Source organism: Prunus dulcis, chromosome 1, assembly GCF_902201215.1.
Source record: "Prunus dulcis chromosome 1, ALMONDv2, whole genome shotgun sequence".
Lineage (NCBI taxonomy): Eukaryota > Viridiplantae > Streptophyta > Magnoliopsida > Rosales > Rosaceae > Prunus > Prunus dulcis.
The window spans coordinates 9,327,918-9,346,401 of record NC_047650.1 but is presented as its reverse complement, the minus strand read 5'-3'; the positions used below and the strand labels follow the sequence as shown (position 1 = coordinate 9,346,401).

At 35.3% G+C, this 18,484-nt stretch overlaps 2 protein-coding genes across 4 annotated transcripts; both read left to right on the top strand.

The window, feature by feature from the left end:
- The first annotated feature begins 2,680 nt into the window (after positions 1–2,680).
- LOC117618183 (beta-glucosidase-like SFR2, chloroplastic) lies at positions 2,681–7,475 on the top strand. 3 transcript variants are annotated; one of them, XM_034347815.1, is made up of 10 exons: positions 2,681–2,928; positions 3,678–4,050; positions 4,203–4,341; positions 4,618–4,784; positions 4,971–5,192; positions 5,399–5,567; positions 5,671–5,904; positions 6,001–6,150; positions 6,266–6,395; positions 6,922–7,475. In XM_034347815.1, exons 1-10 carry the CDS (start codon positions 2,757–2,759, stop codon positions 7,131–7,133), a joined length of 1,968 nt encoding a protein of 655 aa, XP_034203706.1. In that variant the 5' UTR covers positions 2,681–2,756; the 3' UTR covers positions 7,134–7,475. The 3 variants fall into 3 exon arrangements, with proteins under 3 accessions (XP_034203706.1, XP_034203756.1, XP_034203805.1); XM_034347865.1 differs by lacking the exon at positions 6,922–7,475 and adding an exon at positions 6,594–6,833 and having other exon boundaries at positions 2,690–2,928; XM_034347914.1 differs by lacking the exon at positions 6,922–7,475 and adding an exon at positions 6,563–6,833 and having other exon boundaries at positions 2,690–2,928.
- A 6,939-nt stretch (positions 7,476–14,414) lies between these two features.
- Positions 14,415–18,106, top strand: LOC117618393 (gibberellin 2-beta-dioxygenase 2-like). Its single transcript, XM_034347996.1, has 3 exons — positions 14,415–15,050; positions 16,118–16,481; positions 17,606–18,106. The coding sequence occupies exons 1-3, from the start codon at positions 14,671–14,673 to the stop codon at positions 17,873–17,875; spliced, it is 1,014 nt and encodes a 337-aa protein (XP_034203887.1). The 5' UTR covers positions 14,415–14,670; the 3' UTR covers positions 17,876–18,106.
- The last annotated feature ends 378 nt before the right edge of the window (positions 18,107–18,484 follow it).

The following is an 18,484-nucleotide window of genomic DNA, read 5'->3' as shown; positions in this document are numbered from 1 at the left end:
CAATTTACAACAAAAAAAAAAAAAAAAAAAAAAACACACACACACACACACAACCAAAAAAAAAAAAAAAAGCACGGAACAATAGAACCAAATCTAATTAATAAAATTTCCATATCCGAGTTGGTACACACCAAATCTAATTAATAAACAATTAGGACAAACAAACAACCCACTAGGTTTAGGGTTTAGGGTTTAGGAAAGCATAATATTGGAAAGAGAGACATTAGTTATCATTTCTCCATTGGATTCTGTTTCTCCTTCTCTAGCTCATTCATCTTATCCTTTATCCACTCCTCCGCCTCCTTTACCACCTCCTCCATCTCCTTATTCTCTCTAGCCATTTTCTCCATATTCTTGAGAAAGAAGAACTCAGAGTCACCACAAATACAATTACAAATTAAATAAAAAAAAAAGAATAATAAGGAAGCCCTACCGATTGTATCGCTTCAAATTGTATTTTTTCGGGAATTTTTTTCCGCAAGCTCTCTAAACGAATCTCCATCTCCATCAGGTCTTGATGAACCTTCTTCTCCCTCAGGGATTGTAATTCAACATAATGATCCTTGAACTTTCTTATCCAAGCACCAGCTGCAGCAATTGATTCCAACATTACACACTATGCACAGGTGTATACAGAGATATACAATCGGTACCGTGGACAGCATAAACTGACTGAAAGGTTTTGAATATTCTCGATGATTTTCATTGAACAATCGTGTGATAATTATATACAATGCTTTACTTGTGTCTATACAAAGGATTTCCTATTTTAGGCAAGAATCAAGTCCTTGAGAGACAAGAAATATATACAGCAAATCAATGAAATAAATACGAATAAAATAGGAAACTAAATCAAGCCTCATTACCGACCTTGTGATATATTTTCGGGTCATTACGGATCATACATACAAGATTTTCCCATACTTGCAATTAATTATTTTAAATTATTTAACACGAATTGATTAATTAATCTTTAACATGAATTGATTAATGTCGACAAAAACAAGATCAGCACTAATTAAATATAAATAGTAATTTCTTTATTTGTGTGTAGCTGATCTGATTACTTTGGTTTTTTTTTTTTTTTTGGTGCAGGTATCACCACTCCACCATAAGAAGACGAATATTCTAGCTAGCTACAAGAATATATTATTATGCCTGATTATCAAATAAAAGAATCATCTTAATTAACTTTCTTTCAAGCTATGAGTAACATAAATTTGAAATGTACAATTCATGTGCGCTTCTGTATTTGATACTGGAGGGAAGCTGAAAAATACGTATGATTTTCCTCAAATAAAAGTGAATGTCTCCTATATGGATTCAGATTCTTTGGTTAAATTCTCTATGCTATGATCTGCTTGAATTCTTTTCTGCATATGCCACATTAAAATAAAATCAAAGAGACATTAAGTTGACACATCACCTTTAACACAAAACCAAATTTTCTTAAAGGGAATAAATGAGTACGGATGTGCGGCTATACTATTTAAAAAACAAAAACCAAAGTATTTCCGCACGGCTATATTCTTTAAATACATTATATTTAAAAGGTAAAGCCCTGTGGCTACACTATTAAAGAGAGAAATTTCACAGCAAATCAATTTGAGAGTTCAATCTTTTCTTCTTCTTCTTTTTTTGTACGAAAATTTCACAGTAAATCAATAAAGACTCGAGTAATGGTCTAAAAGTAATAGATAATGCGATAAACTACTCTTATTGATAAACGAAAATCGGGGAAAAAAAGGTATGAAAAAAAGTATCTCAGTATATGTAGTGTATAGCCGTGCCTCAAATTTTTTTTTCTTTTTTAAGAAACATGAATAAAACCGAGTATAGCTGTGCAACTGTACTATTTTTTTTTTAAAGAAAAAATCGAGTATGGCCGCACGGCTATACTATTTATAAAAACGAAAAAAACCCGTCTACCGCGCGACTGTATGATTTTTTTAAAATGAGGGGGAAACTTAGTAAAGCCGAGCAACTATACTATTTATAAATAAATAAAAAGGGGACCCAGCGATTAGGTGCCCACGTGTCAAAATAAGTATATCCAATCGGCTATACTATTTTCTTTTTTAAAAAAAAAAGCGTACTCTTTAAATACATTATATTTAAAAGGTATAGCCGTGCGGCTATACTATTGTAATTAAAAAAAATTAAATACCTATGAGAGGATAAAATTCATACATCACTAGTCTAATAAAATTCATGTCTGATGTATGAAATTATCTGATTTCTGCGAGGATAAAATTCATAGATGAGACATCATGTTTTTATGGCTACATGATTAATTCCCCTTTTCTCCAGTATCACTTTTATTTTTATTTTTATTTTAAAGTGATATGGTGCATTCGGCTTTTTTTTTCCTTTTGGTGGTTAGGCATACTTACACGGGTTGGGCCTTCATGGGCTTTTTTACTCAGAGTTTAATTGGGCTGGGCTGGCTCATTAGATTCATTTTAAGGCCTCAAGGCCCAGCCAAGAATCCAATGAAACAATCAAAACACCTCCACGCTCCATCCGTCATTTCAAGCGACTGGAAGTTGCAATCGCCAACTCGCGTGCACTCAAGTTATACACGAGCGGCCACCCGCCATTCAAATTCCGTTACGACGTAGTTAACTGTGTCTGCCACGTGGACGACTTATACGGGTCCATACGATTACCTGATAGGCCTTTTTATATCATTTCAAACGAAATAAATTAATAATTTATGCTCAGTCCTATTGTTTGGGCACTGATTTCAAGTAGAAATGGCGGTTGTAGCTCTGTTCGTGTCGGCGACGAAGCTCGCCGGACTGCTGGTTACGGTCACAGTTGCCGCCAATGCTTTCTCTTTCTCACGTTTCTGGAAGAAGAATCTGCGGCCGTTCCAATCGCCGATCAATGAGTCCGACGAGACTCTTGCGGACTTCAATCTCGGCGGTACTGTAATTTTTCCCAAGCTGCTCACAACGTAACCCTAGTTCTAATCATTTTGCTTTATAATCTGCACAAACTTGAAGTTTTGCTTGTTTATTTGTAGATTAAGTTGGGTGAAGAAGCTTAAATTTTGTGGATTAAGTTACGAACAGAAATCTTGTCCTTCTAATTTTTGGCGAGCTAGCTAATACTGGCATTGCTTTGTATTATATATGTTAATGATGCTATTATGCTTCGTGTTCAATGAGGTAGCTCATAGTTAATGACAGCCATAAGCTCTACTGGCCGCTGATTTTTACTGATAATAAATGGTTAATATGCTCCTCACTAATGACATCTTATCTTATCTTATCTTATCACTTTCCTTTTTTATTTTGTAATTTATTTGTCATTAGAATTAAAGACAGTTGGTGCTGTGCTTATGTTCATCCATATTTGTGGAACTTAACCACCCAAACATTCACTAATTATGAGTTTGGTCACTTTTTTTTGGGTGAAATGGAGGTTGAGGCTTGAGTTTGGTCACTGAAAAAACAAATCGAAATTTGAAATATATCACGAAGTTGAGGGAACCATTCTATATAAGATCTTTATATATATAATATGTTGTCATGCCAACTGTACTTAACTATTCTGCTTGAGTGGGGTTCAAATAGAGTGAGACTTGGTTGATCAGATTTTCAGAACTCAGAAGCACTTTTTTTTTCGGATTTGTTTATCATAAAAGTATTCCGTTATGTGATTATGTGCAGAAGGGGAAAATGAGTTTTTCTTCGGGTTGGCAACAGCTCCAGCACACGTTGAAGACAGGCTAAATGATGCTTGGCTCCAGTTTGCAGAAGAAGATCCTGATGACAAATCAGAGTCACAGGGGGAACTGCAAACCACAGATGCTATAACGGGTTCTGCTAGTGGTGATGGTGGATCTCAGCCAGTTTCCTTATCAGGAAAAGCTACGAAAACAGATACAAAAAGGAAGCCTCTTAAGATAGCTATGGAAGCCATGATTAGAGGGTATGAAAAGTATATTGAAGGAGACGGAGGAGAAGAAGAAGTGGTAGAAAAACCTGTCCCAGACGAAGATTGCCATCATAATGTAGCTGCATGGCACAACGTTCTGCACCCGTAAGCCTCACTTTTCAAACTTGATGACTTGAAATTTAATTATATTTCAAAACAAGTCATGCTTATTTCTGGCTCTCATTCTGCTCTGAAATTTATCGATTTCACATTACTGATGTTGTCTTGTGGGTAATGGATTCTTGAATTGATCTCAGAGAAGAGAGGCTAAGGTTTTGGTCTGATCCTGATACAGAACTAAAACTGGCTAAAGATACTGGCATCAGTGTCTTCCGAATGGGAATAGATTGGTCGCGAATTATGCCAAAAGAGCCGCTCAGTGGGTTAAAGGAAAGTGTAAGTCTGATGCTTACTGTTTATGCACTTTCTAAGCATTTGGTACACAATGATGCTTTTGGGGGAAATTTAGATAGGCAAAGAAATCAGGAATGATGCTGGATTTTCTTACCATATGGGTTCATCCTTGCCTAACCTTTTCATAAAGATATAATGCTGACAAGTTAATGAATATTTGCATTGATGATCTTTTCAGGTTAATACGCTCTGTTGGTTCATTTTTAATGGATTATCATTATAAGTTTGACTGAATTCAGATGTATCTCCTTTCTTTAGGTTAATTATGCAGCATTGGAGCGATATAAGTGGATCATCAACAGGGTTCATTCATATGGAATGAAGGTGATGTTGACTCTGTTCCATCACTCATTGCCACCTTGGGCTGGCGAGTATGGAGGGTGGAAAATGGAAAAAACGGTTGATTATTTCATGGACTTTACAAAGTGAGTCTTCCTTTCAGTGGTAGAGTTGCCAGTTATCTTCTGAGGTTCTGATTTCTTTCACTGCTTGCTAGGCTGTCTAGATTATGCTAGTGCATATCCTGTTTTCTTATCATGTAGCATTTCTTCTTTCTTTCCTTTTATTTTTTCTTCCTTAAATTTTGATTCCTTGATTCATTCTTTTTTCAGGCTTGTCGCTGACAGTGTATCAGATATGATAGACTATTGGGTAACATTTAATGAGCCTCATGTCTTCTGCATGCTTACTTATTGTGCGGGTGCTTGGCCTGGTGGTCATCCTGACATGCTGGAGGTTGCCACTTCTGCTCTACCAACTGGTGTTTTCCAACAGGCCATGCATTGGATGGCCATTGCACACACAAAGGCCTATGAATATATCCATGAACAAAGGTTTCTCTGCCTCATATAAGCTCTGGGAAAGAACAATTGTTTAAAGAATATAACAAGCGTGATCGTGTGTTCTGATTGCCTAATTAATTGACTACTTTATAATGCCTTAGTCCTGCTAGGGATGGTAGTGCGACTTCTTTATTTTATCATTAAGTTATATCCTAAAGTTAATTACTTGACTGAACTTTTTGTTTTATCTTCTTCAGTTCCTCATCAAAACCAGTAGTTGGAGTGGCTCACCATGTCTCATTTATGCGACCTTATGGTCTCTTTGATGTTGCTGCTGTTTCACTGGCTAACTCGTTGACTCTGTACTCATATGTGGATAGTATTTCTGACAAGCTGGATTTTATAGGCATAAACTACTATGGACAGGTTTCCTCACCTCTCTTAGCAAGTAAACTGACAGTCTTTTGCTGCTATCTCCTATATATAGAGCAAGACGAGTCAACTGTAACATTAATCTTCTGCCCTTCAGGAAGTGGTGTGCGGTGCTGGACTGAAGCAAGTAGAGACTGATGAGTATGGTGAATCTGGACGTGGGGTATATCCAGATGGCTTGTACCGCGTGCTGCTTCAGTTCCATGAAAGATATAAGCATCTAAATGTACCCTTCATGATTACTGAAAATGGGGTAGCCGATGAGACCGATTTGATCCGTCGGCCATATCTGCTAGAGCATTTGCTCGCTGTTTATGCAGCCAAGATCATGGTTTGATTCTCCATTGCACTTCTCAGTTGTTTTTGAATTAAATATACCTTTATTTGGCGATGATGGGTGTTATAAGCCCCTACGTTTGACTTATAGGGTGTACCTGTGCTTGGGTACCTGTTTTGGACTATTTCTGATAACTGGGAGTGGGCAGATGGGTATGGTCCCAAGTTTGGACTTGTAGCAGTTGATCGTGCCAATAGTCTTGCCCGGATTCCACGTCCTTCATACCATCTATTTACTAAGGTTAACGTTTTCCTCCTTTCTTGCTCAAGTTTCTTTCCCTATTCTGCTTGTTCCCCCGAAACACAGCCCTGATTGTGCTCTTGGTTAAAAGTTTGAGCGTATGTTTTCATTTCAGGTGGCGACAACGGGTAAAATTACACAGGATGACCGTGAAGGTGCGTGGAATGAGCTCCATAAAGCTGCTAGAGCACAAAAAACACGACCATTTTATCGGCAAGTTAATAGACAGGGTCTGATGTACGCAGGTAAGCCATGAAGCTTAATATTGTTTTAGTTTCAAGTTACTATCTCTTTCCTCAATTTCATATTTTGTTGTCCACTATTTTCCTTTTCTTTCTGTCTTCAATCGAGACCATGGATGAATTTGCACAAGTAATAAACTTTTTTCTATCCAAATATCCACACTGAAAAGAACATCTTGGGGGCAATATCTGAGCCTCTAGGTACCATTGGAAGCCGGTTTTACGAAAAGTTTTTCCCTAGGTTCTTCTAAAGCTTGAAATTAGAGCAAGTTCGCCATGCAATTACATCAGTCCTCAGATTGGTAGGTGAATGAAGCTACCCAAGAAAGGAGAGGGCCACTTGGATATGGACCCTCCTTCCGCACCATATAATACTGCAACTCTCAAGAACCTTGAAACTTGTCTTGTGCATGAAGAAGTTCACATTCTCCATTTGTGATGATGCTCATCTTCTTCTTTTTTTAATTTTTGTTTTCTGATATTTCTATTGATTAATGGATATCTTTTACTTTTCATATTATTATAACAGGAGGCCTCGATGAACCGATACAGCGACCCTTTGTTCAAAGAGATTGGCGATTTGGTCACTATGAGATGGAAGGTCTTCAGGACCCCTTAAGTCGCTTCTCCAGATTCATTCTCCGGCCCTTCTCCCTCATAAGGAAACCTAACAAACACAACTCGTTTTCCAGTAAGTCGAAAACTAAGAACCCTGCTGCAATGGAGGAGTATCTTTTGTGATTCTCCCCTTAATTTTGGGCCAACACTGTTATCTCATCAACTTTTCATAGATTGGTTCCTGTAATGGACATAAATTTCATTAGACATTAGTTGTAAATAAGAACTATAGATTTCTGTAGTGACCCAACTAGAGAAATTAATTACGTATGTGTAAGAGCATTTACAATGGGCTCCCTAAATAATCTTTTTAGCTAAAATTTAGGAAGGAATTGTAAAAACCCACCTCCAACTATGCTCCTTAGAGTTCTTAAAATAGGGAGATCTCTATAAGCTCCTAATCTGAGGAGAGGAAAAGGACTTCTAGTGATTTCCTATAATTAAATGCTTATATATTTAATATTATTTTAAGTATTTATTTAATGTTAATTATTTTTTATTGTTGCTTTTGTGTCAACACTTTATTCAAAAATTGAATTTAAAAATATTAAAAATATTTATGACTCTTTAAACTAGGGAGTATGGTTGAAGTTGAAATTTTATAGAGAGCTCCTAAAATAGATTTCTAGTGTTTTTAGGTAAATTTTAAGTGAAAAAATATATAGCATGATTGTGGATGCTCTAAGGAATTACTTTTTGGCTATGTTGCACCGATACTCCTAACTGGAGGGGTATGCTCGTATAGTCCAATACAAAATTTCCTTTTTTGTTGGAGTTTAAGTGCAATGGCAAAAAAAAAACTTACATGGAACGGGGATAGCACTGTTTTGTTATTCCCAATCAATAACATAATGACACGTAGAAAAGTTATTAGACAGCAAAAAGTATTATCCCCATTACATGAGAGTTTCTATTGTGCAATGGGCATCTTTATGATGGCCTATGAATTTGATGAAATCTTCAGGTCCATTTATTTCATATTCATGACTCGTGCTTATCAATGTAGATTGGACCCAAGCTGCAGTTGACGTGGTCAGTTTCCTGAACCCCATGTCAATAGTGTTGGGACCTTTTCTAAATGACGCCATTGATTATGAATTCAAGGCCACAACGTCAAGGACTGGGGCGTACAAGGGACCCAACAAATCGTTTTCAGGCGTTTGAAGAAAAATAATAATAATAGGGAAAACGAAAGGGCGAAATCTTGGTCAAACAAATATATACACCAATGAATTCGTGGAAATTTTGAATGAAATGAATTTCCTATGGGTGACGTTCTTTTGCATATATGATGACGTTCATCATACCACACATTTCGTTTTAGTTTTATTTTCCTGTTGGAGCAATGTAATTCCTCATTTTGAATGTGTGTTCTAGAAAGAAATTGATGGAGCAATGTCACATATCATGCAAATTCGATTGGTGGAAGGGTAGAGCGGCTGACGGGAAGACTTGAGAAAAATACTTGGACAATTTATATTAGATAATGCAGTGCACGTGTGGCTCGGTATTTTTTTATTTATTTTTTGGTGAAGAAACGGGATTAACGTCCAACAAAGAAATTAAACAATGACTCGGTATTTGGTCTCTCGTCACTATCAAAACTCAACAGACATCGAGTATTGAATTTAAAATCAATTAATAATAAATGAAGAGACACAAAACATTATATATTGTAACACAAGTCTTTAAAATGCTAATGTGGACTAGATCATTGATTAACTGCAACCATATACTTATAGTGCATATTAATAATTCGATAATTTAATAACATGCCAAACCCTCTAAATTCTAATAAACGAATATTTCATTTCTAGCATACTACATTGTCTCCATCAACGGTAGAGTAAGGATTTCATATGTGAGGGGACTTCTTACAAAATATTCATAAAAATAATTCAAACTCACAATACATATATAATGACATCTTTACACTTTTTTTTTCTTTTGGTAATCTATAAATTAATTGAAAGATTCATTGAACCCAATAGAGAATAATTCAAACTTTTACAAACCCTAACAAACCATAGGCAAAGAGAAAACAATAAAAAAAAATAAAGAGAAAGATTAACAATCTTAATTAAGTAAGTCAACCCAATTGAAACTTGATTTGGCAAAAAAAAATTTGAAATTTGAAAATATATTATATGGATAATAAATAGCCACAAATCTAAAGAAATGGGTGAAAATGACTCTTAGATTTGAAGGACTTGTGTAAAAAAATAATAATATGTATACTAAATTTTTAGAAAATTGATCCAAAACTGAAAAAAAAAAAAATGTAAACTTAAAGAGAAAACCCTATAAATATTAGAAGTATCATAAAATATATTAAATATAATATTTTTTTAATATAAAAATGAGAGGGGATTCGGGACCACACTGGTCTCTTAGTGGCTCATCTAATGGCTTCAATCAAGCACCGTATTTTTGACTTTTGATGTCAATGACTTTATCAATAACTAATTTTCAGGGCATTAAAAGGCACCAAAATAAATCACCATATGTCTTGACCATCTTGATTGAATTTGTGATTATGATTATGATTATATAGGCTCTCTCTTTTGTTTTTGTTTATGTTGTGCTTATTAATAAAGCAGAGTTAATAGAAAAGGGATCTTCTCTGAAAAGAAAAAAGTAAATGAAAGAAACATTTCAAAACCTAACTTGTCGTAGATGATGATTGTATGGTTTTCAACAAATTTGGCAAATATCATCATCAATTGGATATAGTATGGAAAATTCATGTTTATCTTAAGCTTTGTGTTTGAAGTTGAAAAAAATATATCCATATATATGATAAAGACACCCACATGGATCGATGCATCTTAATTATGTGTGAATAATTTTCTCAGTATTTTCTATTCATGATTGGCCGTTTGACAAACTCAAAGAACTTGTTATTTTTGTTCAGTTCATGGCTTTTAATATTTTTGGCTGGTCATCGATTCAGTTAATCAAATGTGTTAATTACCAATGTTTAAGTTTAATTACGACGGGATAAATTGGGAAAACCATCCCAAGTTTCAACTAGTTTTAAGGTCACAAGAGTAGCTAGGATAATGGATTATCTACTTGTTTTTTCATTGCTTTTGTGGCATGTTTACTCAGTTGGAATGACAGAAGTAAGGAATTAGGGAATTAGGGAATTGAAATTGGATCAACTACTCCATCTAGTCGATTAAATTTTTAATTTTGAAGATATTTGATTATATATTTTAAGATGAAATCTACACATTTTTTTATTATTTAAACTTCATTATGCATTAGTAAATGCGAGAAAATTTCATCTCCTACTTTGTCTTCGAAAGTAAACATGTTCTTCTACTTCTTTTAAGGTTAAACTCAAGTCAAACTCAAAAATACTAGAAAATCCTTTAACTTGTACAGAGACAACTCCGATTAAAAATTAAGAAATTTACCAAAACAAGTAGGAGGAGGTAACAAGTCAGTTCCTTATATGTGCTCATAATGTAGAGATGGATTCATTTATATATTCAATCAGTTTCTATCCTTTTCAAGGAATTTCATTTTGATAAGAGTTGAATTAATACTCATCCTAGCTAGCTAGCTATAATCAACAACCTCCATCTACATAATAGCTAGCAAGCTAGGCTGATCTCATTAAATTGCACAAGGGACTGGTCACTCGTGTGTGTGTGCGCGCAGAACCAGTTCATAAATTTCTCAAAATATTTGACTGTTTCATATTTTTACCAAGTAAGTAGGAATTTTTATATTCCTTTTAATAGCATGCAGTGTGATATGTGAGTAAAAATTTATTTATTTATTTATATTTTTGATAAATTATTTTTACTTATATGTCAAACTGTAATTAATATGAAGAATATCTGCTCACGGGAAAAGAGAGAAGCAGTTTAGTTGCTACAATGCAATAGGTTTAGAATTGGAAACTAAACTATGGAAATTAGTGCATGCAATTAAGTAAGTGGACTACGACTCAACTACCAATCTTTATAATTAAAAAATGCATGCAGAAAACATATATATACATATTTCCTTCTTTTGCTTGCTTGCCGTACAGGAAAAAAGTCTTCTTTAAGCTCCACAGATGAAAACCATATCAATTTTTTATTTATTTATCACAATATATAATGCAAAGTCTAATCTGCCACGCATTTCCGTCACTGTCAAAACCGAAACTCAGTCACGGAAGGCATATTGGCTCTTCACTACCCATATATGGAACCTTCTTGTTTTGCTTTTTGTCTACAATTATATATTTTTTTACTAGCTGTCTACATTGAATCTTTGGTTATTGGGCACACATAATTGATGTCACAAGTTTGATTTGGTCACAAATGGGCAGCCACTAGCATTCCTTCATGCTTTTGTTCATGTCAAAAATGCTCATATTGCCATCACCTAGTCACATTCTGGCTAATTTTCAACTCGAAAGCAAATCAATGCACTATTTATACACATGGTTTGCAAATAAAGCCTGTTGGTTTGATAGGGAAATGACATTATAGCACTTGTTGGACCGTGGAAAATGATTGTTAACTATCAATGTATGAATAGGTAGTAGTTATGGTTCACACGTCAATACGCATAATCAGTGTCATCTCTTGAGTCATTCGTTTATCTATACCAATTTATTAATCTTAATTTATGATCGACACGCATGATTCTCGTCAATAAAAATACTCCAGCCTTAGTTTTTTTAATATATATATATATATATATATATATTACCATGACTTAAAATGTTGAGGTATCTTCTGTGGAATAATTATATGTTTCATAATTAAATTAAAAAAAACATTGTTCCACACACGACTTTTTTAAATCAATCAATAATATATACACACATATACAATCAGAGTGAATAATGATGAATATGATACCTTGTATGATTCAGTTAATGTATCTCTTCCATACCGAATAATAAAATTGCCAGTTGCAAAAACATCAATATCTTGTCGAGAACGACTGCAAATCAAAAGATGAAGATGGTTTTTGAGGCACAACTTCATGCGTACACAGATTACATTATTTTATATTGATTATTAAAAAAAAAGGCATTTAAAATATATAAATATAATAACAAGGCGTGAAATGAACAATATCCATATATCACATTCAACGACCGTCTCCATCAAACACGAAAAGAAATAATAACTTGAAGAAGAGTCGGATTGAGACATCAACTTGGTCTTTGCCTTCGAACTATTGAAGTAAGAGCATGTGTGGGTCTGTCGATTGCATGGGAATGCAAATTAACACTGCTTCTGTTGCATAGAGGTCAACAACAACTACCATTGTTATTTCAAAAGCATATCCATATTTGTTCAGAAATTAAAGCTCCTGTCGAATCATCTACCATATCTAATTATTCATAGATCACTGATAACTGTTGATTGATTATGACCATATTTATAACAGTTGACTGAATCTAAATCTTATGATGCAACTCATCAATCAATTTTAATAAAAAAAAATATTACGCTCTGACGTGGCTTGATCAGAAACGTTTTGTACGTAGAATACTTTTTTGATTGTGTATAGTGATTTTATTTTTATTTTTTCTAAATAAGAAACCTTTTAACCTTGTAATGTGCATATTGTGGTGGCCACATATCGAGTTATATAAAGATTTTTTGATGCTTCATGTTAATTAACTTGTCTAGATACAGGGGAGAAAACGACTTCCCATCATGTTAATCTTACTCACCATAGAAAAGCTAGAATCAACTTTTAACAAAATCAAAAGATTCATTCCCTTAATCTAATTAAAACTTTTCTATCAAGTATGTAAGAAGGCAGCCACTGTAATTAACCCGAGCGTTTTGCACTATCAAGTGTTGCAATCTTATTATAGAAACTAATGATAAAGAACATCATTCTAATTTAGATTGGAATGTAAAATAGTAAGTAATAAAACCAATTAAATAATCCGATAAGTTGAAATATAATCTAAGGGCCAATTTGGCATTGTTGTGCTGTGAAAATAATCGCTGTTAGATTTACTGTGAGAGAAAGTAGTTTGGCGTTTGGTAAACTTTTTGTTAAAAGTGTCGTTGGTATTGATTCCCGCATAATAATAAAAATGATTGCCGCATATCATTAAACTCAGCGTCTCTTCAAAACTGATTTGTGCATAATCAGAAAATGAAAGCACCTCAATTGCTGTTTTTCCTTATAGCTTTCTCTCACAACAATTTTTAACAATAAGTGATTTTCTCATAGTTTACCAAATGGGCTGGACTTTCTAAATTTTTTTAAAAATCACTTATCACCCCAAATAAACAGTGCCAAATGGGTACTAAAAATGTCAAATTCTAAACCATTTAAAATTCCTAATCAACCACTCAATTGGTCGTCCTCACTTCCCCTAAATTCTAAGGATGAACGTTAATATTCCATCGATTTGGGCATGGCCAAGACTTGATGAATCATGAGGATGCCTTGAACCTAGGTCGAAAAGCCAGAAAGAATTACATGTCGTGGTCAATTAAAGATGGTGTTAAGAACAATCCAAAATGGACCAACACTAATGTCTAGTATTGTCTTTATCACGATTAGACATAGTATGGATGGATGGATGGAAAAATATGGGAGCTGAAGTCGGTACCTTGGGATAAGAGTTGTTGCCCAACAAAAGGTTACAATAAGTATTGTTCTTTTTTCTTTTATTACTTTTTTAGCCAAAAGAAGGTTAAAAATTTAGACGATTACAATACGTGGAATGTCATGCTTGTTTCCTTCGAAATATGCACCCACCCAAACCCAAGCTTGATATGAAGTCGACACACATTGGTAGATGTTCAGCAATTATAGAGGCATGCCAAAGTGTGGTAAATGTTGTCAACAAATTACAATAAAAAAGAAGAAAATAATAAGAGATTTGACCACATGCACACTAGACTATATAGTAAGCAATCTGAAACCACCCACTACCAATTACTTTACTTCAAATGTATGACAGTTGGATTTGTTCGAACGGGATGAAAGAGAAAGGATATAGGTTGAGGAATGTTTCAAGAATTTCCAAGATACCAAAGTTGTAATCCAATTTCACTTTCTTTCAATCTCGTCATATTATACTCATACATCATGAATTTGAGCATCAACAAATTTGGGTTGCATATTACTCATACACACGTAGGGATTTTTCTTTGTAGCTTCCTTTTGGGATGAAATACTCATACACACGTCTTTCTAACATATGCTAGCATCACCCAATAAAGCTAGTGAGATGATTCAATAGGAAAAGAGCAGAAAACCAAGTCAAGGAAAGAGTGCACAATTAAGTCAACCTTCTCGTGTGACAGAAATTTGCTAGTTGTACTTCACCCAAAAACAAGTCGACGATTCCTGAATCCCCAAGTAACCCTTTTCTTTAATCCCAACCGCTTACATAGATTCTCTCTCTCTCTCTCTCTCTCTCTCTCTCTCTCAGCCCATAAATACCCCATCAAATATCACTGCCCCTCCAAACTCTCCCCCTACAACAAAACCCTCCTCTCAGCTCTCTCTCTCTCTCTCTCTCTTTTTGCACACACAAACCAAACGCTACACAAAGTGTAAGACAGCTATACTAGATTAGACGCCTCATCATCTTTCTCTTCTTAGTTTGTAACCCATATCTCTTAGATTATTAGATATTTGCAGCTCCAAATTAAGCAAATTTACAACCATGGTGGCAGCCTCTCCAAACCCAATTCACAATGAAAAGATCGAGGCCATTGAACTCCCCGTCATCGACCTTTCGGCCGAGAGGTCCCAAGTGAGGAATCTCATTGTCAAAGCTTGTGAGGACTACGGTTTCTTCAAAGTCATCAACCACGGCGTCCCTCAAGACATTGTAGCCAAACTGGAGGAGCAAAGCCTCAGCTTCTTTGCCAAAACAATGGCCGAGAAGCAAAGAGCCGGGCCAGCCATTCCCCTCGGTTATGGCTGCAAGACCATAGGCTTCAATGGTGATATGGGAGAGGTTGAATACCTTTTGTTCAACACAAACCCAATCTCCGTTGCTCAAAGATCCAAAACAATCTCAAATGAGCCTACCAAATTCAGGTACATCAATTATTTATTTCTTTACCTTTTTTTTTTTTGGTTCTTTTTGCATGTTTTAGTTTTATGCTTTTTTACCTCCTTGGGTTTTTCATTCCTTATGATGAAGGTACTTTTTAGCTAGAATATATTAAATGAAAGACGGTCGGGGGAAGGGGTAACAAATTTTGGTGTAGGGTTAGGGACATACTGTTCATTATTTACTAGGCATTCACTATTTTTTCCATCTTGGTTTTTTTCTACTTCTTTGAATTCATTTCAATTTCTTTGCTTGTTCTCGGTTGTTTTTATTTTTGAATGATTTCTTCTAGTGCATGTTAGTAGAAATTAAAATGAAAAATAACAAGAATATTAGTCATATCACTTTATGTATCAAAAGTGAGATTCATCGTATTTGTGGGCTCTGAAAATAAACACGAAGAAATGTAATAACCATTTTTCACGTGAATTGTTAAAATCGTACCAACTTTCAAAGGTCACATGGGAACTAATCTAGGAAGATGATTCTCTCCTGGATGATGGGATAAGCTGTCAATTAAATTGTAGAATTTGGAGAAAAAAACAAATAAATTTAGGATCTTTTAACACAAGCACATATTTCCCACACGCAATGTATACGGCGAGTGGGGGAGAGGAGAGCTGCATGTGTTTCTCCATTATTGAATTAGGAAATGAGAAGAGAGTGAAACCCGGTACAATACTGTTGCACTATTATAATATTGAAAATTGGGAAATCAGAATGACAAGTCAGAGGCAGAGGCAGAGGCAGAGGCAGTGGCAGTGGCAGTGGCACATCAAGAAACGTCTAATCATACCAAATAATAATAAAAAACTAAATTATTATCATTATTATAATTTTATTGTTGGGTTTTTGAAAGAGAAATATGAATTTTAAATGGGCCTAATAAGGAAACAGCTTCCAGAATAAGATGGAAGATGCCCCAGTCAGTTGCAATGACTTTATTATTATTTTAAAAAAACAGAAGAAAAAGAAAAATGGTCGGAGTCAGAGTTGTAAGTCTGCTTGCTGCTGATGAATTGAGTGGGTATTTTTGTGGTACATTTTACAGCTCTGCGGTGAGTGGGTATATTGAAGCAATGAAGGATTTGGCATGTGAGATTCTGGATTTGATTGGTGAGGGATTGTGGGTCCCAGACACATCAGTGTTCAGTAGGATGATCAGGGACGTCGAAAATGACTCCTTTTTCAGGCTCAATCACTACCCACATCATCTAAACAAGGACTGCAACAACAACATCAACAGTAGCTGCAGCAGCAAGGTTGGGTTTGGGGCGCATAATGACCCTCAGATCCTGACTCTCCTCAGATCCAACGACGTGGGTGGCCTCCAAATCTCTCCACAAGATGGGCTGTGGGTCCCTGCTCCTTCTGACCCCACTGCATTTTGGGTTAATGTGGGTGACCTGTTGCAGGTTGGTCTCTCTCTCTCTCTCTCTATTCATGTCCACATGGCGAAAATAATCATAACAATCTTATAAAGGATGGCTGGCAACTGAATATTGAATTGATTGAAAACTGACTGAGAATTGATTTGGGTAAATCACTGCCATTTTGACTGCATGTAAGCTTTTGTATTGATGGTGAAGTGGGGGCCCACCATATCAGTCCATAACCAATCAGAGTTAGTTGTGGGGCACGGGGGGGATTGATGACTAGACACTGGGATAATTGAATGACTAGCCAGCCAGATGGAACTGAAAAGTGGTTTTGTTGGTTGGTCAGTATGCCATTTATGGGCCGTTGGGTTGGGCAGCCTAGATTCTCTCTCTTCTCTCTCTCCAAATCCAAAGCTTTCTTCCTAAACTTCTCTGAGGAATATCATAACCACCTATTCAGTCAGTCATCAGTGCCATTTATCATGATATGTTCCCTTTGGTTGGGTCCTTGTTAAGGATACTTCTTCCTTTGAATATATGTGCTTGGAATTTGTCTATGTGATTCGGATTTCATATATCTCTCGTCACGTGATTAAAGATGCGATCGATATAGATATAATAAAAATATAAAATCCGTTACAGTAAACTTTTTTCTCAATATAAAATAACGTAAAATCTTGATCGTTGGTAACAATAAATTGACTCATTGTAAACTTGATGAATAGGCATTCCTCTAGTAGACAAATAGAAAGAAAAAAAGGTAGTCATAACGTCTTCCAAAGTAGCTAAAAGAACTTTAAAAGAAAATAAAAGATATGGTTGCCATAACTTCTTCAAGGGACACCCAGATGCAACCTAAGAAAGATGCTCATTTAAGGTAGTCATGTCTTGGGATAAAAGATACTTCCTTTTGGTCGGAGAAAAAAGAAACGAAAACAACTACTCATGCATAATTCGTTGTCGGAGAAAAAAGAAATGAAAACAACTACTCATACATAATTCAAACTTTTTTATTATTATTTTTTATATTGTGGAATTACATAATTGAAACCTTTTTTTCTTTTTTCTTTTTCACTATACAAAAATATATAATTGAGACTTCTCTAATTTTTTATTAATTAGTTGTGTTTTATCCAATAATTAATGTCCCTAATGTGAAGGCCATGACAAATGGAAGATTTGTGAGCGTGAGGCACAGAGCTTTAAACAACTCCTCCAACTCCAAGTCAAGAATGTCCATGGCATATTTTGCAACTCCACCCCTAAATGCATGCATCAATGCTCTTCCCGAAATGGTCACACCAGAGAAGCCTCGTCTCTACAAACCCTTCACTTGGGGTGAGTACAAGAACACTCTTTACTCTCTCCGCCTCGGCGACACTCGGCTTAATCTCTTCAGAGCCTCGACAAGCGATGAACTTGCTTCGTAAATTAAGGGGGCAGCAATGGAAAGTAAAAGAAAATAACATAAAGGCAGTGAAAATATGAAAGCAGCTTCTGGTCAAGTTGGTTTTTTCTTTTTCTTTTTTGGGTTTTTCGAGTTGCAGTTTTACCTAAAGTCTTTCATACTCAATAGTTGAAGTCATAGACTTTGTACTTAGAAATGGGAAAATGTCGTACTTAAATCATCAATGAAAACAAGAAAAGTTTTTCTCTTTAAATCTATAATCGTTATTTGGGTAAAATACTCAAATGCACCTCAAACTTATGCCTAGAACCCCACTAAAACAATGATTTGTGGACATCTTAGGTTTCTGAGGTGTGTGATTTATTTAAATTTTGTTGTGTTTTAAAAAAAGTCAAGCATCTTTCTTGGTGCAGTTGTCGAGAGAGGAAGAATTGTTGGTGTATGCACGGGGGACTCACTGTACAATCAATGGACCCCCCCGGTACGAGAGTCCAGCTCATGGCATAGATAGAATAATCTTTGGTAGTTGACCAACTATGAGACCCTTGGTCCTCCTCCTCCTACCTTCATTCATTCATTCATGGATGACGGAATAGAGGCAGACTGCGCCATAAGTTAACATACAAGTAAT

Coding starts and splice junctions, on each gene's coding strand:
- LOC117618183 (XM_034347815.1), top strand. CDS start 2,757: ATGGCGGTTGTAGCTCTGTTCGTGTCGGCGACGAAGCTCGCCGGACTG. Junction 4,342..4,617: donor TCAGTGGGTTAAAGGAAAGT/GTAAGTCTGATG, acceptor TCCTTTCTTTAG/GTTAATTATGCAGCATTGGA. Junction 5,905..6,000: donor TTTATGCAGCCAAGATCATG/GTTTGATTCTCC, acceptor TTTGACTTATAG/GGTGTACCTGTGCTTGGGTA.
- LOC117618393 (XM_034347996.1), top strand. CDS start 14,671: ATGGTGGCAGCCTCTCCAAACCCAATTCACAATGAAAAGATCGAGGCC. Junction 15,051..16,117: donor AATGAGCCTACCAAATTCAG/GTACATCAATTA, acceptor TACATTTTACAG/CTCTGCGGTGAGTGGGTATA. Junction 16,482..17,605: donor ATGTGGGTGACCTGTTGCAG/GTTGGTCTCTCT, acceptor CCTAATGTGAAG/GCCATGACAAATGGAAGATT.